General features: G+C 38.5%; 2 protein-coding genes across 3 annotated transcripts; one reads left to right on the top strand and one right to left on the bottom strand.

Annotated features, from left to right (window-relative positions):
- Positions 1-17,862: 17,862 nt before the first annotated feature.
- On the bottom strand, positions 17,863-19,281 carry LOC119986316 (23.6 kDa heat shock protein, mitochondrial-like). 2 transcript variants are annotated; one of them, XM_038830898.1, is made up of 2 exons: positions 18,968-19,281; positions 17,863-18,491 (listed from the first exon to the last, which is right to left on the bottom strand). In XM_038830898.1, exons 1-2 carry the CDS (start codon positions 19,185-19,187, stop codon positions 18,079-18,081), a joined length of 633 nt encoding a protein of 210 aa, XP_038686826.1. In that variant the 5' UTR covers positions 19,188-19,281; the 3' UTR covers positions 17,863-18,078. The 2 variants fall into 2 exon arrangements, with proteins under 2 accessions (XP_038686826.1, XP_038686827.1); XM_038830899.1 differs by having other exon boundaries at positions 18,971-19,281.
- Positions 19,282-19,543: 262 nt separating this feature from the next.
- On the top strand, positions 19,544-26,922 carry LOC119986315 (conserved oligomeric Golgi complex subunit 7). Its single transcript, XM_038830897.1, has 10 exons — positions 19,544-19,945; positions 21,064-21,153; positions 21,262-21,381; positions 21,490-21,591; positions 21,706-21,986; positions 22,309-22,454; positions 23,100-23,298; positions 24,521-25,184; positions 25,792-26,124; positions 26,522-26,922. Exons 1-10 carry the CDS (start codon positions 19,661-19,663, stop codon positions 26,798-26,800), a joined length of 2,499 nt encoding a protein of 832 aa, XP_038686825.1. The 5' UTR covers positions 19,544-19,660; the 3' UTR covers positions 26,801-26,922.
- The last annotated feature ends 135 nt before the right edge of the window (positions 26,923-27,057 follow it).

Raw genomic sequence — 27,057 nt, 5'->3', positions numbered from 1 at the left:
GTTCTGATTCCTTGACCGAGCAAATACTGGTATCGTGATAAGCATGTTTTCACGGGAATTTAATAAAGCTCAAATCACAGCATTTAAGAGATTGAAAATAATAAGAATACGAGGACCGACACTCAATCAAAATAAAATGTTGACCTTAGACTTGGTGCACATATTCTATCATGGTCCAAAAATAGGGATTGTAAAAAAAAATTGTTTACGGGGCGGATAACAACACATTTTGACGAAATATTTAAATGTTCAAACGTACTTAATTGACTAAATTCGGATTAGTTTAAATTCGAACAAATAAGTCGGACAATAACATAAACCGAGTTAGGGTACGAACAACTAAATCAGACAACATTTATGTGCTTGGCCCTGGATCCAGTTTTAAATTAGACAAGATTTTTTGTTTGGATCCGGACCTAGTTTTAAATCATACAACAAAAATTTTGTTTGAACCCATATTTCATACATATAACTTATGTTTAAACTTTATTTAATTCGAATTTGACAAATTCAATCATTCAGAACGAACATAATTTTACCATCCCATAAAAAAAAAGTTGGAACTTGGAAGACGATGTAACGGTTGCGTGAACCAAGACCATGTGGGTGTTTGACAATACGTTCGCACTGCATTCAGTTGCACAGCACCACAGTTTTTTATGACACTCCTGTAGACAAAAAAAAATTTGCAGCCCAATTAAATAAAATAGTGGGCTCTAAATTAAAATAATTTATGAAGCCCAAAATATTGTTAAATGGATAAAATCTAAGATAAATACAAATCAAATCAAATTCAAATAAAATAAAATTAAAGGGATAATCATTGATTAAGTGATTTCTCTACAATACCCTTAATGTCAAGGGTTAAGGCCAAGGGTACATAAGTAAATTCCACTTCTCCCTTTGCCTATAAATACCAAGCTCATTTGGAAAAAAAAAAGAGAAAGAAGAGGAGGAGTAGAGAGAAACTATATAAAGACTCTCTCAAATTTCTTCTCTAAATCCGGAATTCTTAGAATTCCTTCAAGTCTCAAATCCAAGTCAAGTCCCGGAAGTGAAAAGTCCAAGTTCTTTAAATCCGGAATTCTTAGAATTCCTTCAAGTCTCAAGTCTAAGTCAAGTCCCGGAAGTGAAGTTCAAGTTCTCTAAATCCAGAATTCTTAGAATTCCATCAAGTCTCAAGTCCGATAATCAAATCCCAAATTCAAGTCCAACACTCAAATCCAACTGGATTTTATTACAAATTCGTAGAATTTGTTTGAAGCACTCAACTAAAAATCAGAGGATTTTGTATTCGTGTGGAATACGTCAAAAGAAGAGATCAAGTCCACTTTGATTTAAATATTTGTAATTTGTATCAAATTTTAAGTGTATTTTAATTTACACTGAGGAATTTGCTGTGTACAAATTTCTGGCACGCTCGGTGGGACCCTCTTCTCCTCTCATCTTTTAGTTGAATTTATTAGATTCAATCTAAGTCAAAACTATGGAATCCACGATTCCTTCGAAGGAGATTGATGTCACTGATGATGTCTCTCACGCAACTCGTACGCGAGTTAAAGCCGGAGAATCACAATAGATTTCTCCTCTTAAGAAATTCTCAAAAAAGGGTCAAAAGAAGTCCCATGTGAGTAAATCCAAATCCAAATCCCATATATCAAAAGAGGCGGAATATGTATATTCCAGCTCCTCGGATGATGAATCCAAGTCTAAATCTCATTCCGTGAAGTTGGCATCATGAAAGTGGGGTGATTACACCTCTCCTTCGGAGGCTGAATCCGAATCTAAATCTCCTAAGTCAAAAGGAATGGAATACGTATATTCCAACCCCTCATATGAGGAATCCACATCACAGAAGTGGGATAATTACATCCCAATGTCGGAATCAGATATTCCTGTACCGGTTATGATGACCGAAACTACAAGTTCCAGAGATCAGGTGAAACAAATGAATGTCACCATTGATCAATTGACAAAGTCCTTAGAAGAGAAGGACAAACAAATTGCTGCCCTCATAAACCGATTGGATTCCCTAGGATCAATCACGGAACCGAGCCGTGAAACCTTTGTTTCACGAGAAGGTAAAGCTCCAGAAAGTTCAAATTCTCTTAAAGCTCAACAAAAGCAAGAAGAGCAAGATCGCTTGATAGCTCAAAATGCTCTCCGCGATTCTACCAACTTATCTGTTGCTTCACTCTCTGTGAATCAACTCCAAAACATGATTGTAGACACCATCCGAGCTTAGTATGGTGGAGCCCCACAATCATCTCTAGTGTATGCAAAGCCATATAGTCGCCGGATTGATGAAATCCGTATGCCATGGGGTTATCAACCCCCTAAGTTCCAACAATTTGATGGGAAAGGCAACCCAAAGCAACATGTTGCTCATTTCATCGAAACCTGCAATAATGCGGGTACATTTGGTGATTCCATGGTAAAACAATTCGTGCATTCCCTAAAAGGAGCTGCATTTGAATGGTATACTGACCTTCCGGCTGGTTTCATTGAAGGTTGGGATCAACTTGAGCGCGAGTTTCTAACTCGCTTTTATAGCACCCGACGGACAGTTAGCCTCCCGGAACTCGCAAGAATGAGGCAGAATAAAGAAGAAGCTGTGGTCGAGTATATTGAACGTTGGAGGAACCTTGTCCTAAATTGCAAGGAACGTATAAGCGAAAGTTCCTCCATCGATATGTGTGTTCAAGGAATGCATTGGGGGTTACTTTACAATCTTCAAGCTAATATGCCACATTCCTTCGAGGAACTTGCAACCCGAGCTCATGACTTGGAAATCCAAATAGCAAGGCATGGAAGCCATTTGCCAAGTGACCCTCGAGAATTAAAGAAAGAAGTGAAAAATGATTCAAAGCCTTCACGGACTAAAGAATCCATGGCTGTTACTACTGACCCAGTTAAGATTTCTACACAGAAATCTAAATCTAAATTCGAGTCCAAGACTCGTAAAGATCAAACTCAAGTCAAGGAGCGACCAACCTTGAAACAAATGCAAGAGAAGGAATACCCATTTGCGGATTCCGAAGTGTCTGGGATTCTAGACCAATTACTTGAACAGAAGCTCATAGAGCTTCCTACTTCAAAGCGGCCGGAAGAAATTGGCCAAACTGATAATCCTAAGTACTGCAAGTATCATCGGATCATTGGTCATCCGATTGAGAAATGTTTTGTCTTCAAAGACATAATCATGCGGTTGAATAGGGAAAACAAGATCGATCTCGATCTTACTGACAATGTTGAGGTCAATTGCGGAATGCTGGCTTTTGGGTCATTTGACCCCATTCCAATATCAATGGAAGCTCAAACGATGCCCTCGTCCATAACTAACGAGGAATCATCAAATATAGAACTGACTGCTGAGCTTCCTGAAGGAGCTGTAAGAGTCCAGTTCATTGTAGATGGAGAAGCCACCACTGTCTATGCATATCCCGGAATGCCGAGGCCACAAGCTCCAAATAGGCCAACGTTATATGAAATCATGACGGATGATCTGGATGTGTGGGATTCACCACCAGAAATGTATGATTCATCTTCTGAAAGTGAAGATGAAGGTTGGATAGAGGTGAAAAGTAAAAGACAATACTCTTCACCAATCCGGTCTCTTCCAAGTCCAATACCTATTCTCGGAAGGAGAGAAAATAAAAAATCTCGGTCTAAGAATCGATTAAGAAGAAATCGAAGAAAGACACATGTTGAGGTTGAGAATGAAAGCACTCATTCAACTCCCCGAAAGAAAGTAACTCTTAAGGAGTACTTTCCGAAAGATTACTTTCTAGATGAACATATGACATCATATGTGATCAGTGCAATAGACTCTAAAGAGTCACATGAAGAAAGAGATGGTTCTAAGATGGAAGCCTCAAGCATTGAGAAGAAAGGAGTTGTTATTTCACTCCAAGAAATTCCCTCTGACATGAACATCTCGGAAGTCCTTGAACTCCCAATAGATACTCGTTTGGCGCTAGTTCAAACACTGCTCAATCCGGAAGAATACAAAGGGAAAATATTTTCCCAAATAAGAAAAGTTAGTCCCGGTGATTGTATGGCAACAATTACCTTTACGGACGATGACTTACAGCTTGGGACGAGACTTCACAACAGGCCACTTTATGTTAGTGGAATTATTCGAGAACACAAAATATCTCGAATCCTCATTGACTGTGGATCTGCTGTAAATATTATGCCGATTCATACAATGAGAAAGATTGGAATCTCAGTGAATGAGCTTTCTAAAAGCAAACTCACAATCCAAGGTTTCAATCAAAAAGGACAACGTGCCATTGGCACAGTCCGGTTAAAGATTGAGATGGATGATTTGATATCATCAGCTTTATTTCATGTAATCGACTCCAAAACATCCTATGAATTACTTTTGGGACGTGTTTGGTTACATGAAAATGGAGTAATTCCTTCAACATGGCACCAATGCTTCAAGTACAGTCGAAATGGCAAGGAAAAATGCATTGTAGCCGAATCAAAGCCATTCGCAAGTGAAGAATCTCATTTTGCGGATGCAAAATTTTACCAAAAGGAAGATATGCCCCAAGAAGCCCTTCCAGTGTTGATTCCGGAATCAAAAAATGACGTAAAAGATGACTCAATTGAGGACATCTTATCAAGAACCTTTGTAAAGGAATCATCAAAAATTGAGTTGTCAAAGAGAGATGTTGACATTCTCAAGGAAGACCTAATCCTTCCGATTCCTTCTATTGGGAAAATTGTGGACTTAAATTCTATACAAGAAAATGCCGAGGAAGCTGAGCTTCCTAAAACTTTGGGAAACCACTCAAATGGGTGGTTTGATCCACGTGTAAAGAAGCTCATGGAGAACGCTGGATACGGAAAAGGGAAGCCATGCAAACTTGGCGACCTTGATTCCGTTCTGTCTAGTGGAAAAGCTCCGGTGATAAATAAACAAGGAATATCTATTCCACAACCAAAACACGGATTGGGACATGAATCTCGTGACTCACACCCTATCCGAATTAGAGCAAAGAAAGCATCGGCCAATCCAATCATGATACAGATTTTTGAGTATAATGATGACAAGCCCGTAGAGCCTCTTGCTCAAAGCCAAATACAAAAGCAAAATACTCGAATTTCAGTATTTGAACGGATTGGTGATAATCCGTCAACATCAAACCAAATGGAGTCTGTACAAAAAGTCTCTGTATTTTCTAGGCTTGGGCCAAAAGTCCAGAAAGAGGATCCGAAGAAACGAAGGAGACAAAGACGTCGTAGACGTAATGCTCTAGCTAAAGATAAAGGTAAAAACAAGGTGATTGTTTCTGTCAATCACATCACAATTGAGGAAGTGACTGAAAAAGAATTCAGTTCCGACTCATCTTCTGATGAAGAACCCATATCGGCACCATCTACCTTAGAAGATGGGGGGCAAGCTACGGTTGATGAACTCAAGGAGATCAATCTAGGAACTGAAGCTGATCCAAGGCCAACATTTGTAAGCGCACTTCTAAGTCCAGAAGAAGAAACAAAATACATCCAGCTTTTGCAAGAATATATGGATGTCTTTGCATGGACTTACAAAGAAATGCCAGGACTAGATCCAAAGATTGTTGTCCATCATTTGTCTATCAAACATGGAGTACGTCCCATAAAACAAGCTCAAAGACGATTCCGACCGGAATTAGTCCCGAAAATTGAAAATGAAGTCAATAAACTTATTGAAGCTGGATTCATTCGAGAAGTTAAATACCCGACATGGATTGCCAATATTGTCCCAGTGATGAAGAAAAATGGGCAATTACGGGTCTGTGTTGACTTCCGAGATTTAAATAAAGCATGTCCAAAGGATGATTTTCCATTGCCCATCACGGAGCTAATGGTTGATGCAACTACCGGACACGAAGTGTTATCCTTCATGGATGGTTCGTCTGGATACAATCAAATTCGGATGAACCCAAAGGATGAGGAATTCACTGCATTCCGTACTCCAAAAGGAATATATTGTTACAAAGTTATGCCTTTTGGATTGAAGAATGCCGGAGCCACATATCAACGTGCCATGCAGAAGATCTTTGATGATATATTGCATAAAAAGGTGGAATGTTATGTGGACGACTTAGTCGTAAAGACCAAAAACCGAAAAAATCATTTAGATGATTTACGGGTTATCTTTGAAAGACTTCGTCGATTTCAATTAAAGATGAATCCTCTCAAGTGCGCCTTTGGTGTCACTTCTGGAAAATTTCTTGGCTTCATCGTAAGGCATCGAGGTATTGAAATTGATCGAACAAAAATCGATGCCATTTTAAAAATGCCAGAACCGACTAACTTACACGAGCTAAAAAGCTTGCAAGGGAAGCTCGCGTATATTAGAAGGTTTATTTCAAACCTTGCTGGACGATGCCACCCATTCAATAAGTTGATGAAAAAAGACACTTCTTTTAAATGGGATGATACTTGTCGGAATGCCTTTAATAATATCAAAGAGTACCTCCTACATCCGCCTGTATTAAAGGCACCAATTCCAGGTAGACCATTAATCCTATACATTGCTGCCCAAGAGCGATCATTAGGAGCACTGCTTGGACAAGTGGATGACGAGGGGAAGGAAAGCGCATCATACTACGTGAGTCGTACGTTGGTAGGCGCGGAGCTAAATTATTCACCAATTGAAAAAGTGTGCCTAGCATTAGTCTTTGCAACAAAAAAAGCTAAGACATTATATGCTTGCACATGTTATTCATTTGATCTCAAAGGCGGATCCACTTAAATTCATCATGTCAAGACCAGTCTTATCTGGAAGATTAGCAAAGTGGGCACTTCTTCTATCAGAGTTTGATATTACTTTTGTACCTCAAAAGGCTATAAAAGGACAAGCTTTAGCGGATTTTCTAGCGGACCATCCGATTCCAGCAGAGTGGGAGCTTCCAGAAGAATTCCCGGATGAAGAAGTCTTTTTCACTGATGTAATACCATCATGGAAATTATTCTTTGATGGTGCTGCACGAAAATATGGTGCAGGAGCTGGGGTAGTTTTTGTTACCCCTCAAAATGAAGTCATGCCTTTCTCCTTCACATTGATGGAGATGTGTTCCAACAATGTGGCGGAATACCAAGCCTTGATAATTGGCTTGGAAATGGCTTTAGAGATGCAGCTCGGACAACTCGAAATTTTCGGAGATTCTAAGTTGGTTATTAATCAACTTTTATCAAAATATGAAGTCCGGAAGATCAATTTAATTCCTTACCAGAAGCATGCGGCAAGGCTCTTGGAAAAATTTGACATGGTTAATATTATTCATGTCCCAAGGAATGAAAATCGACAAGCAGATGCATTGGCTAACTTAGCTATTGTATTGGCTAACTCCGATAAAGATATCGCGATTATGTCCATTTCTCAAAAATGGGTAATTCCATCATGGACACCTGAAGATGAAACAGAAGTTCATAATATCTCAGTTGATACAACTGAAAATGAGGATTGGAGGCAACCAATCATTGACTTTCTTAAATATGGAAAGTTACCAAGTGATCATCGCCATAAAACGGAAATTCGGCGACGTGCCTCTAGATTCATATACTACAAAGATACGCTTTATCGGCGTTCTTTTGATGGTGTATTTCTTCGATGCCTAAGCAAAGAAGAAGCGAATCAAGTATTGGAAGAAGCTCATTCCGGGATATGTGGTGCTCATCAGTCCGGACCAAAACTTCACTTTCGGATAAAAAGGATGGGATATTATTGGTCAACCATGGTGAAAGATTCCATGGAATATGCTAAAAGATGTGAAGCTTGTCAAGTTCATGCGAACTTTATACACCAACCACCGGAACCCTTACATCCGACTGTTGCTTCATGGCCTTTTGATGCCTGGGGTTTGGATGTTGTAGGACCCATAACTCCAAAATCGTCTGCTGGCCATTTGTATATCTTGGCAGCTACAGATTATTTCTCAAGATGGGCGGAAGCACTTCCATTAAAAGAAGTTAAAAAAGAGACCGTTGTCAATTTCATCCAAGGTCAAATCATTTATAGATATGGAGTTCCCCGATATATCATTACTGATAATGGGAAACCATTCTATAACAATCTAATGGACAAATTTTGTCAAAAGTTTCATTTTGTCCAACACAATTCCTCCATGTATAACGCAGCAGCAAATGGACTTGCAGAAGCCTTTAACAAAACTCTCTGCACTTTGCTAAAGAAAGTGGTCTCCAAGTCAAAGAGGGATTGGCATGAAAGGGTAGGAGAAGCTTTGTGGGCCTACCGAATAACTTATCGAACACCAACACAAGCCACACCATATTCTTTGGTTTATGGCGTTGAAGCAGTAATACCACTGGAATGTCAAATTCCGTCTCTCAGGATTGCTATTCAAGAAGGCCTTACTACAGAGCAAAATGCTCAATTAAGGTTGGAAGAACTTGAGTCCTTAGACGAAAGAAGATTGGAAGCTCAAAAGCGACTGGAATGCTATCAAGCTCGTATGTCCAGAGCTTTCAATAAAAAAGTACATCCTCGATCATTTCAAATAGGAGACTTGGTCTTAGCTATAAGGAGGCCGATTGTGATCACTCGACGGACTGGGGGCAAGTTCCTACCCAAATGGGATGGACCATATGTAGTCACAGAAGTCTACACAAATGGTGCTTATAAAATTATCGACAAGGACGGTCTACGGATCGGACCTATCAATGGAAAATTCTTGAAGCGTTTTTACGCTTAGAATTAAATTGTAATACTCCTTGCCCATATGAGTATAAACTATGAATGGCATCAAAAAAAAAAAACTCGCTAGATTGAAAACCCGAAAGGGCGGTCTAGGCAAAAATAAGAGTTAAAAAAAAAAAAAAAATTTCCTTGGAACTACGTTTGACTTGATCTCCTCAAAAGGAGTACGTAGGCAGCTTGGGAAATTCCAAGTTCAGTCAAATCAAATAAAAAAAAAGACTTTGTCTTTTAGTTCAAATCCAAATAAAAATAGAAGACTTTGTCTTTTATTTTCAAGTTCAGTCAAATTCAAAGGAAAAAATTTCTTTGTATTGTCATTTCGAAAAGACAAAATCAAAGCATGTAAGATGTACATTCATGTTATGATTTAAGGTTCCTTTCTTTAATGAGAATACCTTTGATGCTTATATGTGCATACTTGATGGTGCGCCAAGTTATAGCATTAAAAAAGGAGCAAATGAATTCATTGATATGAATGTTCATTACATAAAAAATAAAAAATAAAAAAAAACTAATCGAAATGACAAAGAATAAATAAATAGAGAAGTCTAATTCTTCTTGATCCAATTCGCTAGCCCACAGAATCCATCTTCCAAAGTTGCCTTCCGTTTAGCAATCGACTTAGTTGTAGTGGCATCCTTAACTTGGAGCTTCTCTAGCTTTGAATGTGATTCCTTCAATTGATTAAGGTCATCACTTTCTTTCTTCATTTTCTCATCAAAGGAGTCAAGTTGGGATGACAAAACATTATCTCGCTTCTCTAGACGAGAAATTTCAAGTCTAACTTCCTTTTGTTCTGCTTCTATCTTGCAACGTTCCTTGGTCAAGTCTGGAACAATAAGCATACGAGCAGAAATAAGATCTTCCAAAGAAGCCAACTGCTTTTGCTTTTCTTCTAAGGATGGAAAACGCATGGTGTCATTCTCCTCGTGAAGGAAGTCATCAATGTCATTCAAGTATTCAACCACCTTTGCCATTAAAGGAGAAATATCAATGTGAAAAAATTGACTACAGAAGTCTTTATAACAAGATGACTTCCGAGTCCACCATCCTCTCAAGTCGGATAGGCCTCCATGCAATGCCTTGGTAAATTCCTTCTCAAGATATGCCGTCATTGCTTCACGGAGCATCTCTTCATGCTCATTTAAAAGATTTGGTGACTTATCTTCAGGATTCGCTGATGCGGATAAAACAACAGTCAATTGTTGGGATTTGGTGCTGGAAACTTTCTGACCCAATGTCCCTGAAGTAGCCCCATCATCTGTCAAGTTTAGGCTTCTATTCTCTAAAGAATGTGTGGATGGAATAATACCTTCTCCAACACTATCGGGAAGTTCACCTAATAGACAATCATTTGGGCTACCTTCATCAGCAAAGCCCTCAAGGGCACCAATCATCTCACTCATAGGAATTTTATCGAAAGCTACCCAAAAAAAAAAAAAAAAAAAAAAAAAAAAAAAAAAAAAAAGAGTTTATTATCAATAAATGGGCAAATAATAGATAACAAGACAGAGAAAAATAAAGGAATACCTTTATTCCAAGAACATGGAGAGAGATTCATATCACTCTTTGCTTCCGCAGGAATGTCCTTGGTATTAGTTTTGAGATCAATTTGTTTTCCGGAACGTAAACGAGTAGATCTCCTAACCAGTGGTATATCGTCAGAATCAAAGTTAGATTCAAAATCAGTATGTGCTCCTTCAGGTGCAACTGCAACAATTGCAGACTTTACCTTTGGCACTATTTCATCAACTGAAGTTTTCTTTGTCTTGGCCTTTGAAGGTCCAGCTTTAGATTTCTTTAAAGCACGTTCCTCTGGAACGTCTAAATCCACAATGAGAGGTTTCTCTTTCGGTGGCAGTGGGATGGAGTCATCTTCTCCAGCTTTTCTTTTCCTCCGAGAAAGTGTAGATGCAATATTCTCAACAAGTTTAAAATCAGCACGTTCACTACTCTCCAAAACAGTAGTAGAAACGTTAAGCAATATGGGAGCCACCGTGGTGTCCCACCAATTCTCATACTTTCGATCAATTTGATCGCACATATTAGTACAAGGCCCCGGAATATGAAATTTTGCCTTACTCCCTACTCTTGTTAGAGATAACCAACAACTGTAAAGAGTACTTGGATTCAATTCAAAAGAATGTATATTCGGAGACCCAGGATTGATTTGTTTGAATCCATGCTGTCTTGAAAACCGGTGTGGACTATACGCTTCCAAAGTGTATGACGACCCCCGACGACATGGTAAATAGCCAGGTCGAATACTCATCATAAATTCTTGAATCTCTTCGGACAAGTCTCCAACATCTGTTTGGTCACCAACTTGTTTCGGAGGATGACTCACGACCCACTTAAAGTTTTTTGAGTCCATGTTTCCACGAAGAAGTTTCCGACAGTCTATCATGTTAGGCTCCCAAAATTGATAGACATTTAAAATTCCAGAATATCTCCTAAGTGTAGGACGCCCAAAAGATGTGTCAATGATATCAAATATACCACGAGGGAAATGCAATGCTACCCAGCCATAAAGAAAGTGCCCTGGAAATGATTGAGTAATTCTTCCAAGATCCTTTCTTTCAGAAGAAAAGGTCTGTGTAAGACCTTTATAAATACTTGCTAAAATAGGTGGAACCAGACTATATCTTACACCTGCAGCCATCCGGGAAGCAACTTTAAAAGTTGCGGGTCTTAAGTGGTCATCGCCTGATGGAAGGACAAATCTACAAAGCCAAATAGAGAGATATGCAGCTATCTCCAACTCATCAATCTTGGTGGTAGATAATTCAAGATCTAACGCCTGTAAACATTTTAGATCTCTGATGTCTTCAGAAGACACACTTTGGTTGGGAATGACTATGGGTCTCCACACTTTTGTTGTTGTTCCACTTTTTAGAAATTCATACTTTCCCAAGTTTGATAATTTCTTATATTTCGAGTCTCCTCGAGGATTGGGTTTCCGAGAAACCCCATTAAGCCAAAAATTGAGCCAATCTGTATGCTCGATTCGATCAATAACCTTTTCTCCGGCTATATGTTGAAAAGCCTTAAAGAGATGAAGACAAGAATCTGGAAGAGATTTTCCATCAGTGAGTTCCCTAAAACTCGGAATAACCTCTTCATAATAATCACCAAGTATAGACAATCCGGAAATATCTCGCATTTCCCAAAGAGAAATGCCAATTTCTCCATGCCTCGTCACAAAGGTACTGGTTTCAGGACACCATACCTCACATAAAGCCCGATATGCTGAAGGGGGACGATGATATTCCATCGTTGCTGCTTGGACTGCTAATGATAAATCTTCCAAGCCTCTATCCTTAAGGAGTCCAGCAACCCGTCTGGACCACTCCCAAAAGCCATTTAGATATGAAATCTCTCCTCTGGGATTCAAAGATGTCCCCCATCTAATAAATTTGTTCCCAATATTCTCGGCAATCAAAGGTCGTGGGATGAAGTCATCCTCATTATGATGTGGTGCAATACACAAGTAAGGTAGGCCAAGACGACGGGCATCCGTGGATGCCAATTCCTTGGATCTGCTAATTAAAGACATATCCAAACCTTGAAATCGATTGACACCGGGGATAGCAAAACGGCCAGTCATTGCACTATTGACGTGAAATTTAAGATGACCCTGCATGCCTGTAGAAGAGTGAAGTCCAACAAAAGCCATCGGAAAACGAATTGTTTTCCCTTTAAATTTGGGATTACTAGATTCTGTAATCCATTGTGGATTCGAGTTTGAGCTACTCTCAGAATCCGTCTTCGGGGCTGAACACGGTTTGCGGGAGGCCATATCTAAATTAAAAAAATAAAAAAATAAAAAATCAGCTTCCGAAAGAAGGAAAAAATAAATAAATTTCAGCTGCCGAAGAAAGAATACATATGCACATGTGTGTATATGTATATGTATAGTTATGGCGTAGGCGCCATGCAACATCACAGCCATGAAAGTCAAGGTTGGTTGCTTTAAAAACAAAACATATATATATATCATATATATATGTATGAGATGAAAATTTCTAAAAATAATCACGGCTGGGTGATAAAAAAAAAAAAACTAAAGTTGTCTCACCTTTTATGCGTGATGTTGAAAGAGTGAGTATACAAACTCTATAGCACATGTTGGCTTTATATAAGTCTAACTCTCCTATATCAAGTGAGATTAGTTATAAGTTATCAAATACAAATCAAATTGTGATTATATAAAGCAAATTTTATTAGATAATTCAAGACTTAAATTATCTAGTTTTTGATAACTTAAGTCTTGAGGGGGCATTTGTAGACACAAAAAAATTTGCAGCCCAATTAAATAAAATAGTGGGCTCTAAATTAAAATAATTTATGAAGCCCAAAATATTGTTAAATGGATAAAATCTAAGATAAATACAAATCAAATCAAATTCAAATAAAATAAAATTAAAGGGATAATCATTGATTAAGTGATTTCTCTACAATACCCTTAATGTCAAGGGTTAAGGCCAAGGGTACATAAGTAAATTCCACTTCTCCCTTTGCCTATAAATACCAAGCTCATTTGGAAAAAAAAAAGAGAAAGAAGAGGAGGAGTAGAGAGAAACTATATAAAGACTCTCTCAAATTTCTTCTCTAAATCCGGAATTCTTAGAATTCCTTCAAGTCTCAAATCCAAGTCAAGTCCCGAAAGTGAAAAGTCCAAGTTCTTTAAATCCGGAATTCTTAGAATTCCTTCAAGTCTCAAGTCTAAGTCAAGTCCCGGAAGTGAAGTTCAAGTTCTCTAAATCCAGAATTCTTAGAATTCCATCAAGTCTCAAGTCCGATAATCAAATCCCAAATTCAAGTCCAACACTCAAATCCAACTGGATTTTATTACAAATTCGTAGAATTTGTTTGAAGCACTCAACTAAAAATCAGAGGATTTTGTATTCGTGTGGAATACGTCAAAAGAAGAGATCAAGTCCACTTTGATTTAAATATTTGTAATTTGTATCAAATTTTAAGTGTATTTTAATTTACACTGAGGAATTTGGTGTGTACAACTCCAAACAGTTTTTGCGTTCCAATTCACCTCACAGCACCTCATCACACCTCACAACACTCCCAAAAGCTTACAATATATGTTGAATTGTCCTACGTAATAAAATTAGGTTAATTGTTTTATTTTAGATTAATGTATAATGTAAATATTAAGTGATTTTATATTAATATTATTAGTCATATAATATAACCGTAATTTAGATACATCAAGTGCACCTCACAGCACCGCACCATAATTTTAAAAGTGATACGCCAAACAATTTTTTACATTCCAACTCACCTCACAGCACCGCACAGCACAGCACAGCATAACACCTCACCGCAATTAACAGCACTCCCAAACATGCGGCTTCCCTCTAGTGTTGTTGGTTGCGTCTCCTGGACTTGCAACAAACATACGTGTATATGCCACGCGTCTTCGCGTTTAGGGTGGAGCCATTTTTTATATTGAAATACTAACACAAGCATAATGCACGCAAAGTCAATTTTATATTGCGCAATAAACAAAGTATAATAGAAGGGAGTAAGGAACCACAAATGTGGAGTTCACATCTAAAAGTCCTCATGGTCTTATTCAATGTTAAGGGGGAAAAAAAAAAACTTCAATAGAGCAAATGGGGATAGCAATGGGTAATATAAAGTAGGTGATCAACCAATTCTAGTGGCCTAAAATTAAAGTGGCATGCTAGTGCAACTCTTTACATGCTTTCCAATTGCAATTTGGTTAGGATCTTTGCTCTATTTTTATATTATTTATGAAGTTACTAAAATTATAACTACTCATTTCAAATATCACCTTATATTTAGTATAAATTAATCAAATATCCAATGAAGGTCTAGTTATTTAGGATGAATCAATTCTATTGAAAATTTTAAGTTCAATTCTCCGTTTTGTACACAACAATACAGACACCAATGATTCTAACTGATTTAATTGGGCATTCAAATTAAACCAACAAATTCAATGGATTGGGCCTACTTAAATACATTCAATGGGTTTGAGTTTCTAGTGATTTTGTATTGAGTTTTGACTCAATTTATCTCGTTATCGGATAAAAAAATTATGTGCGAACGATTATAAGAACGACTAAAAATGAAACATTATCTATCATCATATGGTGACAGCCTATCCAACAATTAACCAAATCCCAAATAAATTAAGAAAAGCTTCTGGTCCCACCAAAATCCTCAAATGCAACAATTGGCCAAAGCCCATCTTTGTCGTAAATGGTGGACCCCAGTTAGAAGGACAAATTCGTGAAATAATCAAAAAGTCAAAAACCAAGAAAAATGGAACAAATATTAAAACCAAAATCATATACAGTGTATCCATAATTATTCATAATCTAAATGACACGTTAACTCTAAATAGTCCCCACATTTTTTCTCATGCCATCTAATTAAGGTTATCATATTTTTCCTATGTCTCCTAGTTATGAACACATTATGGATGCATAAATTATGGACATATAGTTCATCTAAAATTAAAACTCCCGAGTAAGAGTGGCATGATTGTAGTTCTAGATCGGTGAAGGGGGTACTAATGTAATTTCAAAATGGCGTCTAAATTTGATAATGAGCGGGGTGCAGCAGGCCAGAGCATATTCGCATATTGGAATGAGAATTATTCTCGACGTGCATGGTATATCCTCCTACGATAAATCCGGACCCATAAAGCCACGTGTCTGTACGGATACTCGTAACGTGGCATTTTTTATGGACGGAATTTGATGATGTGAGAAAAAGGCGAAGCTTCACAAAGTCCTGGCTATCTAGAGATTGCTCGTCCGATTCAAAATGATTTTCGACTTTTCATAAAAAAAAACGGAAACGAAAAAACGGGGAAACTTCCGAGTCTGGTTTTTTTGTGGCTCATATATATATATATATATATATATATATATATATAATCAATCATGTAATATTTGGTTATAACTGAGAGTGGTCCAAATCCATCGGTTTTCTTTAAGTGGCCACAAAATTTTGTTTCAAAACTTCATGCTGCTTGAGTATGGTGCATGTTGTGCTAGCCTGTAACATTTTACCCAATCCGAAGAATCAAGTTTCACCAATGCTTGAGGACGGAATTAGGAATTTTTGGGGGCGAAAAGTTGATGGGGGTTCGGGGGCAAAGTCATCGAAATTTTGTTAGGATTATTTATTAAAAAATTAATTGATTTTTCATTGATTATATAACAAAATTAATGTGAAAAACAAAAATATCACTAAATGCAATAGACAACTCATCAATGATAGACAATATTGATTTCATTAGAAGCATATTAAACACAAATTCAAAAGATTACATTGCAGCTATTAAATCACACACTTCTCTTCTATCGTCTGGATCATTATCACTTTCATGTATCATCTCAAACACTTCAAAAACATGTCCACACATGATAAACAAACTCACTATAGAGCGATAGTGGAATCCCCAATATGTATTACCACTTCTTGCAAGTGTATACTCCTGATTCATGCCTCTCCCACTTGAAGTGTAGGCCAAATTGTGAAATTATTATAATGCCTGTAGGCATGTTTACAAAATTTGAGGGTAGGCAAAAGCATACCGTCGACTATACATGGCTTTGCATGATGTCGCCTTACGAGGACATGGGCAATTTAATCCTTTTATTCCAAAAATTCATATTTCCTTCACAAATATTTCCTCACATATATTACTAAACACTTAAAAATATAATTTTTCTGTGAATCACGAATAGCTTAGATGACATTCACGTGTGTAGTATCCTATAAATGTCTCAAATTTGAGCCTCCCCTTTCCCTATAGCCAAACAACATAATTTATTTTACGTTCAACTTCTATTCTCATTAAATTCTCATTCACGTTCTCATTCTTATTCGTAATCAAACGTCACCTCAGGAGTTGGGAAGAATTAGCTTCATTTTTTCTCATTCTTAGCAATGGATGGTTCTAGCCTTGAATTATGAATTCTCATAATTTACAGCTCGACAATGACCTTTGAGCGATTATGGACAAATAAGGCTTTCTGCTCTATCCATCGACTTGACAAGTGCATATAGGACGAACATCCACAATAAGCAAGAAAACTCTACGGAATACGGGAATAGTATGCATGGATGACGAATTGACAGGTTGTCCATTACAATTATGTGGATCTAGACAATACCTAATTTGTCTAAAAATAGAAGTGCACTAGAGGACTAAACAGGCTCGAGCCTCACACTCTCGATTCTCGAACTCTCATTTTTGACATTTTGTTTCTCACGAAATTATCTAAAATGATATGTGTTCATAATCTAAGTGGCATGAGGAGAAGTGTGGAGACCGTTTAATACAAAATGATCTCCACACTTCTCCTCATACCACCTAAATTATGGATGTGTAGAGCTTCCGCGAAATTATATTGGAGACAGAGAAAATGGGCCAAATGCAACATTGCATCTGAACATATATCTCAGTAGTTCCCTATTGGGCTTAAGAAAGAACAGGCTCGGGCCTCACGCTCTCAAAACTAGTGTGCTCGGCATTTTGTTGTCTCATGAAAATCTAGGAGACCTAGAAAATGGGCCAAATGCAACATTTCCTTCTGAGATTGAAGGGCCCAACCCATTTTTTCATTAGTTTCTTATTGGTCTTGGACTAAGCCCATCGAGGCTTTCACCTAATGGCCCATTAATACCTCGAACAAATTTCGTCTAATGCTCATGCCAGAATTTCACTTTCAAGTCGTCCTGAAAAGCCATCGCCACTAGAGGCGGCATGGGAAGAATGCCGATTAAACTGGCATTGTAGCAATGTAGCCAAGTCCCTTCAAGAATTTTCCATCATGGGCAAAATTGGGGGAAAAGGAATTCGAGATTTCAAGGAAACATTTACCGTGGGCACATTGTCCTCGAACAAACCACTACGCATTGATCAATAAAATAACCAAGATCACATCATTCCAGAAGATTCTGAATTCACGAATAAACAGTTTTTCTAAACATAATCTATCTTCAAATTGTGGCCGAAGGCTTGCCTTCCACAGTGCCAGATTCAAGTTTCATACAAACACAGAAACCTCTCCAATCGAGGTCTTAAATTGAGCATTTTAACTGGTAAAGAAAACATCCTTTACCCAATTGGAGTGGAGACTACCTCAGCAGGAGGAAAACCAGATCAAATTCATTTCAAGGGATTATATAAAGAGGCAAGTGAGAATCATGATTCACAAAGAACGCCAATTTCCCAGATCAGTTCCAAAACTCAAATAACAGTCAAGACTAAACTATTCATATGATATTCCCTACGACATCTAAAAACACATACACATGCACCAGATCCCAATGAAAACCATAACATGAAAATCCTTATCCTATTCAACCTTAATGTTGAAGACATCAGTCCTCTCTTCCGCCTTCAGCTTGGGCACAATAACTTTCAACACACCATTCTTCATCTCAGCCTTGATTTGATCGGTCTGGTATATTTTCTCTGGCAGATCGATTCGGCTCGAGTACCTCCTGCCACTCTCCTCGCCTTCTCCCGCCTCTCCTTCACCCTTGATTATTAGCGTGTTCTGCTCCACCGCGACCTTCACGTCCTCCTTGCCCAGTCCTGGCATATCAACGCGAAAGTGTAGAGCATCATCCGTCTCGCGGGCATCCCAACCATGGCGGATTCCGGAACCCAAGCCACGGGAAGCGGAGAGGAATGGATTGTCCATGAATTGATCCATCAGGTTCAGCACCTGGCTCACACTTCGTGTTGGAGGCAAACCAAACACATCTGCGACACAGACACAAAATACCAAACACCAAAGATTAAGAATCAAAGCAGAAATTAAATGCAACCTAGCTTTGGATCCATTCGAGCCACGCAGATAATCTTGCAATTGCAATGTTCTGAGGAATGAAAGATCTAAATAAAGTGACAATCAAGATAAAAAAACAGAAAGAAAGAAGAGAGAGCAAAAGAGCCCAAATCAAAAGCCAGAGAACACCAATATACACGCAGCAACGAAATCAAACAAAATCAAGCATCGTTGGATAGCCGGGAAGCCAAAAATAAAGTCCAAATCGGATAATAAAGTCCAAATCGGATCTGTGGTAAACAAGACAATAAAACTATCAAAGTATCGGTTCATTATTTTCTTGTGTTCCGCTCTCTGTGCTACTGTTACAGCAACCAACCAAACAGAACAGACAGACAAGTTCAAAACAGAGATTGTATGTAGACTCTTTCAGGGGGAACGACAAGACTACTACCTGAGAAAAAGTCGTCACCACGGCGAGACACGGAACGGCCTGAACGGCGACCGGAGTCCAGGCAGCGCTCGTCATCGTCGTCATCAAACTCGCGGACAGCATTAGTGTTGAAGAGGCGTGTGGCCGATGGAGTTGTCGTTACAGGACGGATCACACGCTGAGAGCTAGGGAGGGAGTTAGAAGAGACAAGTCTCCTGAGAGCAAGAAACGAAGCCATAACTGATCAGTCCTTCGACTTGGAGAGCACGTAAAAGAAAAGCAGGGCAGGAATTTTTTAGCCTTCGAATTTCCACGTTGCTTGAAAATAGTGCGAGACGATTGGTATATATTTGAGTGCGTGGAAGGTCCTGGAGAGGGCGGGAGGAAACTTCTAGAAAGATTCTGTGACGGATTGTTCTCGAAAGAGCCCTTCTAGTCCACTGAAGGCTTGGGCTGGGTCTGAACATTGTGCATGTGAAGGCTTGGGCTGGGCCTAAACATTGTGCACGTGAAGGCTTGGGCTGGATATATCATATATGCACAGGAAACCCGAGTTTACCTGAAATTTAAAATTTAGACCCCAACATTTTTCAATTATCAAATTTCTGCCCAACTACTTTGTGAAACCAAGCTCGCAAAGTCTCATATAGCTCCAGTGCTAAACCGCAGATCTTCTGTTCGTGAGAACCTATCTTACTCAAAGAAGCAAAGATGATGTTGGATCGAGGTCAGTTCTCCGATGAGAAATTCGATCCCAAGAAGTGGGTGAACTCGGCGTGTAAGTCTCGGCATCCGCAGGACCCGCTGGACAATCACCTGGTGGATCTCGAGATGAAGCTCCAGATGGCGTCCGAGGAGATCGCGGCTTCTCTTGAGGAGCAGAGCGCTGGGGCACTCCTCCGTGTGCCTCGTGCCACCCGCGACGTTCTCCGACTCCGGGACGACGCCGTTTCCCTGCGAAACTCTGTTGCCGGGATTCTTAAGAAGATCAAGAAGGTGCGTGCAATTTGGATTTCTTCGTTCGTTTTCTTTTGATTTAATAGCTGAGAGTACATAAGAGCTGTTGAAATCTTTAATGATGACCGTCCGCAATGCTTTGTATAATTGTGACAATGGAAGTAAGCCCTTGGAAAACTGGAAATGAGGATGTATTTTTTGAGCATCGTGAAATCAAGTAACATGCTATTCAAAATGAAGGAGCGGCTGTATCCTATTATATTGTTAGAGCCGAATTGAAGTATTTTAGGATTTGGAGTGAAATGCTAAAATGTTGAAGACTTGATTGTGGTCATTTTGGGATCTGGAGATAATCAGCAAGATTTGGTAGATAGCAATTAGTTGCTTGTGCGATGTTTTTCATTAGTTTGTGTAGTTATACTGGAGTGATTGCTGTTATTTTTGCATCTAGGCCAAGCTCCACTTATATTTTTGTCCTATCCAGGAGTTCTGCGAGATGCCTGTTACATTTTGGTTCCTTGGCTGCCTGTTCTAAATGAGAAATTGTAGAAGATATGAGATGTTTGGTTTTTGTTTTTTTTTTTTTTTTTTCCCTTCTTGTAAAATAATATTGGACTTTTCAGATAGTAGGCTGTCCTGGGCTCTGTGTAAATTTGCGGGTATTTGGATTGGTCCACTCAGCTCACGAGCAAATGGAAACTGTATTTTGTATGATGTTTTATGAATTTTTGATGGCATCCTCATCTCCTGATAAATTGTTGATCTGCTGATTGGATGTTGTATATACTGCACTGGATGAACATCTCGTCCTTCATATTTCTTTATATTCATCATTAAAAACTGTATTTTATATGACATTTATGAATTTTACTTATTGGCAGTATAACATATGTACCTTACTGGCGAAACTGTTGAACATATACTACAGTTTGTAAGTTACTCGTCTGTCGTCATATGTCAGTCCAAAACTGCCTTTGTGTCTCTCATGTATCATACACCATCAGATGAAGAAAATTACTAAATACAGCACCTGCCAGCAACATATCTTGTTTCATCCTGTCATAGACGGCCTGTCTCAACTCTTTTTGTTGTCATACTGCAATACTTTCGTGTTAGTAATCCCACTTTCTCGCTGATCAATTTGGTTGAATCTTTAGGCGGAGGGATCCTCTGCTGAATCTATTGCAGCCCTTGCTAAAGTTGATAGCGTTAAGCAGAGAATGGAAGAAACGTATCAGACTTTGCAGGTAAGAGATATTTTCAATGATTTTCATCTATGTGACACAAGTCACATAAATTCACTGAAAGATTGTCTGCTAGTCAGCCATACATATTTCATTTGTATTTTCCTACAGCAAGCCGCTGGATTAGCACAATTAAGTTCAACTGTAGAAGATGTCTTTGCTAGTGGTGATCTCCGTCAAGCTGCAGAAACCCTGGCTACGATGAGGAAATGCCTAAAAAATGTTGGGGAGGTATATCTTTCATAGCATGTTTTTATATCATTCATCGTTCAATCGGTTAGTAATTCTTAAAGTTATTTGCTCTTTATGTACTAAATTCTTTTCACCCATAATTTGTAGGTTGCAGAATTCGCTAACATTAGAAAACAACTCGAGGTCCTAGTGGATAGGCTGGACACTATGGTACAGCCTCGTTTAATTGATGCATTGGAGAACCGCAAGGTCAAATGTTGTTGGAACCCTTTTTTTCCTTTGATTGCTTTTACCACTTTTTAACTCCTTGTCTTAATATAATTAATATATTGCTTTATATATTTTATATTTGCTATGATGCAGATTGATATTGCTCAAGATTTGTGCAAAATTCTTCGTAAAATTAAAAGGATCGGGTCTCTGACGCAGCAATATACAAATGTTCATTTAAAACCTATTAAGCAGTTCTGGGAAGATTTTGACTCAAAACAACAATCCAGTAAGCTTGCAAGTGAGAAAAATGAAATAGAAAGACTATCAAGTAATAGCGAGCTTCAATCAAGTTCCCACATGATTTCATTTTCGACTTGGTTGCCAAGTTTCTATGATGAATTGCTCCTCTACCTTGAGCAAGAATGGAAGTGGTATTGTTCATGTGATACACTTTTCAAATTTTAACGTTCTTGAATTTCATTCTTTAAAGGATTGTGAGCATGTCTATGCATCTCAACTTCTTGGTAACTACCATGTATGTAGCAATTCTGATATGACGTGAAAACTTACTCGAGATCATGGTACATTTTAATAGCCGATTTTACTGTGTTTGTCACTTTCTAAATTGCTTTGAGGTATTCACATTACATTAGTACCAATTAGTTCATACATCCACTCATTTTTTTTTTCTAATTATGAAATATCAGTCTTATTTGTTGTAGCCGTGAGGTTCTTAAAATTTGTTGCATGCAGGTGTATGGTTGCTTTTCCTGATCATTATAGAACTCTTGTACCACAGTTACTAATTCAGACAATGGAAGCTGTGAGTAAAAGTTTTGTTTCTCGTATCAATCTCGCCACAGGAGAAGTTGTTCCTGAAACAAAAGCACTGGCAAGAGGTTGCATACACTACACTATGAGTTCCTTGTTCATAATTTATGGATTTCCTTTTGATAAATGTTCTTTCGCTTTGGATAATACAGCATATCATCTTTTTTCTTTGGCTTCAAGATGGTAGTTATTTAAGAAGATTTTGGTTGAATTATTTAAAATTCTCTCTGTGACAAACAAAAAACCTTCACCATAGACCTTAATGTCAAATATTTTAATAATTAGATGAAACTTTAGTCAAAACATATGGATTCCTGTTTGCTACTCAATCTGATCGAAGTTTACACTCTTTTTCCATTCCTTAACATCTATATAATTGTTCCTTACTTCCATTCTTGTCTTTTCAGATCTCCTTCGTCAACTTCAAATTGTTTTGTCAGATTGCCTTTGCTTCCGCATGGTCATTTAAATCTATGTGGTGTATATATTTCTGTACAATCTGAGACAGCTTTGAATTCTCTTAGTGGAAACTACTTGCTGAAGGATGCTTCTCCTTTTACTTGTTAGTTGTTACTTCTTATTATTTGGAATGCTGCATGAATATAAAGTTAAAATTAGGTTAAGGTTCTTTTAAAGAACCTAATATAGTTTGAGTTAAAGGCTTTGATGATGATGATAATTTGTCCCCTTTCACCTCTTACGTGCAACTTCAGGTATATTAGATATTTTATCCGGAGATATGCCCAAGGGTATCCAGATTCAGACTAAGCATCTTGATGCCCTGATTGAACTACACAATATGACGGGGATCTTTGCAAGGAATATTCAACACTTGTTTTCAGAAGCTAATCACGAGCAATTGGTAAAAACACTAAAGTGGGTGTATGATCCGTATGAATCCTTTAAACAAAGGTCAGTGATTATAAGCTAAAATTAAATGCTCAACTTAGTTCTCTTTTTCATGGCTCTTTTTTGTTCTCTTTCATATTCGAGCGTGGTATGAGAACTTATCTCGTCCAGTTTCTGTTTTAGGTTGCAGATAAAGTTACTATCACGTAAAAGTTACTCTGATATGCTTCACTGCTTGGTGGTTTTCTTTTCTCGTCCATAGGTTAAATCATTAAGAATGCAGCTAAGCAGAGACAGAAACTTATAGTTATACAGAATGTAATACATGAAATCTGTTTATATAATGACTGCAGTGAAAAACAATATTCAAATGATACTGAGGAGTTTTTAGTTACTATAGCTATCAATTTTATTGTCTCAAAAGTTCTACTCCCCTTTGTGCTGCACCATAAAGGTCAATGCGTTGCTAGTTGTCTTCACCCACTTTAACAGTCCTATCTTGTTGAATAGTACCAACTTCCAAGGTTAGTGGGCTATCCTGTGCTTTGCTGCCAGATTCATGGTCTTTTGTGGTTTCAAGCAGTGTTGTCAAAGGAGCACCAAGAGTGCCTTGCATACATCCGGCGACACTCCGGCTATGCATGTGCCTTAAAGCACTTACCTCTGCACCTTTGCCTGAGTATTTTTTTTGGACTTATGATGATGATTGGGCCATTTTCTAGTCTTTATTTAAGACCAGCATGTAGAAAACTAGAAAGTGGCTCAACAAGATATTGATGACAGAAAGAACTAAAGCCAATGTAATCATGGAAGTAAAAAATGTAAGCTGTAGAAACCCTAGAGGTATGCTAATTTACTTGGGGATCATTTCATTGGGATAGTATTGGTGTAGAAAACAACAAAGAACAAGGAAGAACAAGGCTCTCATGTTGGTAGCATATATCCTTTTACTGCCTATTAAGAAATGTCTCTAAGTCTAAGATTAGCCTATTTGAAAACTTGTGTCATATTAGTGCCTTATGCCTCGGGTGATACATGATCTTGGCACCTTAAGTGTGTTTCTAGTGCCTTTTGACAACGTAGGTTTCAAGTAATTGTTCGTGTTTCAATCAGGCTATTAATTGAGGTCTGCTTATGCAATTGGCCATTGTGCCCTGGTTCTATGTTGGCTCGAACATGGCCTTTCAAACCATTAAAAATGTCTGCTATGTTCTTTCTTGCACACTATTAATTAAAATTATATCTCAGTGTGTGTTACGCTAAGGAATGCTGTTCTTGCGTTTAGGTATGGAGAGATGGAAAGGGCCACCCTCTCCTCTGAAATTGCAGGGGTGGATCTGAGAGGAGCTGTAACTCGTGGTGTGGGAGCGCAGGGTATTGAACTGAGTGAAACAGTTCGGAGAATGGAAGAGTCAATCCCACAAGTTATTGTGCTTCTTGAAGCAGCTGTAGAAAGATGCATCAGTCTTACAGGTGGTTCTGAGGCTGACGAGCTCATTTCTGCTCTTGATGATGTCATGTTAGAGTATATTTCTACCCTGCAAGAAACCCTCAAATCATTGAGAATAGTATGTGGAGTGGATGGTGTTGGTTCAAAGAAGGAGATTGGTTCGGACAAGGAGGGAGCACAAAATCCTCGCAAAGTCGACTTGATTTCAAACGAGGAGGAGTGGTCTATTGTCCAAGGGGCTCTACAGATACTCACAGTTTCTGATTGTTTAACAAGCAGGTCCTCCGTGTTTGAAGCTTCTCTGAGAGCCACTCTTGCTAGACTGAGCACAACTTTATCAATTTCAGTATTTGGTTCAAGTTTGGACCAAAACCAGTTGCCCATTGATGATGCAAGTGGGGAGCTACCTTTGGGTGGCAAGGCTGCCTTGGATATGGCAGCTGTCCGGCTTGATGGCCATCGTGAGAAGGCTCGGAAACTGTTTAATCTTTTAAATCAGGTTATTTCCTTTTTCTTCTTTCTCCCTTCATTTCTATTTCCCTTTTTGTGGTGGGTGGGGGTAGGTGGGCCTGTATGGGAAGGGTTTATGCATGCACAGAGTGAGGGCCGCTTCACGTGTTCAGGGGGTTTACCTATGCAAAGTACAGAGTTTCCCTCTTTTCAAAAAAGAAAACTTATTAATCAGACAGCCTGGGAAGTGGTAACCAATGGAGAAAGACAATGAAACAGCGAAATTTCACATTACCCTCTTTAATGTGCATCTACGAACATTTGAATAGCAATATTGTCTTTCATTTGAAATACAAATATAGTTTCTCTTCTTTTGGTGGTATGCTACTATTGGATTTAGATTTGTCTATTGTGTACCATCTCTCAATCTGTACCTTTTCATGTCAGCAAGTTTACTAAATATCCATGGTGGTGTATCTTTACTTTTTCCAGGCGACGTAAGTGTGTGACCTTAACCTGGTCTTATCCATGCCAAAAAGTTTATGAGCCACATTTCATAATTTCAGTGCGCTTCATCTTTTTTACCTATGTTTGAGTTAATCCTGGTCCATACTTGACATGATTTAACGGGACATTGTTCTCATCCTATCTTTCAGGCTAAAGATCCTCGGTTTCATACACTTCCGCTGGCTTCTCAGAGAATCGTAGTGTTTGTTGACACAGTAAACGAACTTGTCTATGATGTCCTCGTATCTAAAGTAAGGCAACGCCTCAGTGCTGTGTCGAGACTGCCAATCTGGTCATCAGTTGAGGAACAAAGTGCTTTTCCCCTACCAGCCTTTAGTGCATATCCTCAGTCCTATGTGACCAGTGTTGGGGAATATCTTCTTACCTTGCCTCAACAATTGGAGCCACTTGCTGAGGGCATAGCTAGTAGTGATGCCAACAATGATGATGCACAATTCTTTGCTACAGAATGGATGTTTAAGGTACCTATTTCGCAAACTTCCCTGATTCCTTGTCATCAGGTTTTGAAATGTCTCTCTTGCAAATGAATGATATGCTCTCAATGTGGCAATACAGTACATAAAAAAAGAGAGCCTGTTATGCATAGGCTTGGGGACCTTGTGAAAGGTGTGGTTATTGATAGGATAGAGACTAGAGAAGGAAGAGAACTTTGATATGGATAGTCTTGCCTAAAACCAAGTCTATTAGATCCCACTTAGCTCTCACGTCCGATTTACACAACAATTCGAATATAATGGTTTAGCGCGGTCCATGCAACCCTCAAAAACTGTTATTGTGATTGAACTTTTCTGGACTTTTCAACTGTTCTCATTAGTTGAACTTCTCCAGGCCTTAAATTCTTTACATTGCTTTGTGTAGGTTGCTGAGGGCGCCACTGCTCTCTACATGGACCAGCTGCGGGGAATTCAGTATATAACAGATCGTGGAGCACAGCAGCTCTCAGTAGACATTGAATATTTGAGTAATGTGCTAGCTGCTCTTTCGATGCCAATTCCTCCAGTCCTTGCTACATTTCATACGTGTCTCTCAACCCCAAGAGACCAATTGAAGGATCTTGTGAAATCAGATATGGGAAATCAACTTGATCTGCCAACAGCAAACCTAGTATGTAAGATTCGGCGGGTCAGTTTAGACTAGTCACTCTTTTTGGAGTTCTTATATTGAAGTACCGGGAACGATATTTTTTTTTTTTTTGATTACTGGAATTCATGTAATAGATATTAATATGCTTGCAAGAATGTCAAGTAGCATTTTTTATACATTTATGAGCAAATCTTCCTTTTTCCTTTTTTGTGGTATAAATGAATGTCATTTAGGACAGACCTAGTGAACTGGGGAAAAGAAATGCCTAAGCCATTCTCATATTGGCTTTCACTCTATGTATGTTTGCAGCT

This window comes from Tripterygium wilfordii, chromosome 19, assembly GCF_013401445.1.
Source record: "Tripterygium wilfordii isolate XIE 37 chromosome 19, ASM1340144v1, whole genome shotgun sequence".
NCBI classification, from domain to species: domain Eukaryota; kingdom Viridiplantae; phylum Streptophyta; class Magnoliopsida; order Celastrales; family Celastraceae; genus Tripterygium; species Tripterygium wilfordii.
This window is presented reverse-complemented; position numbering and strand designations above follow the sequence as displayed.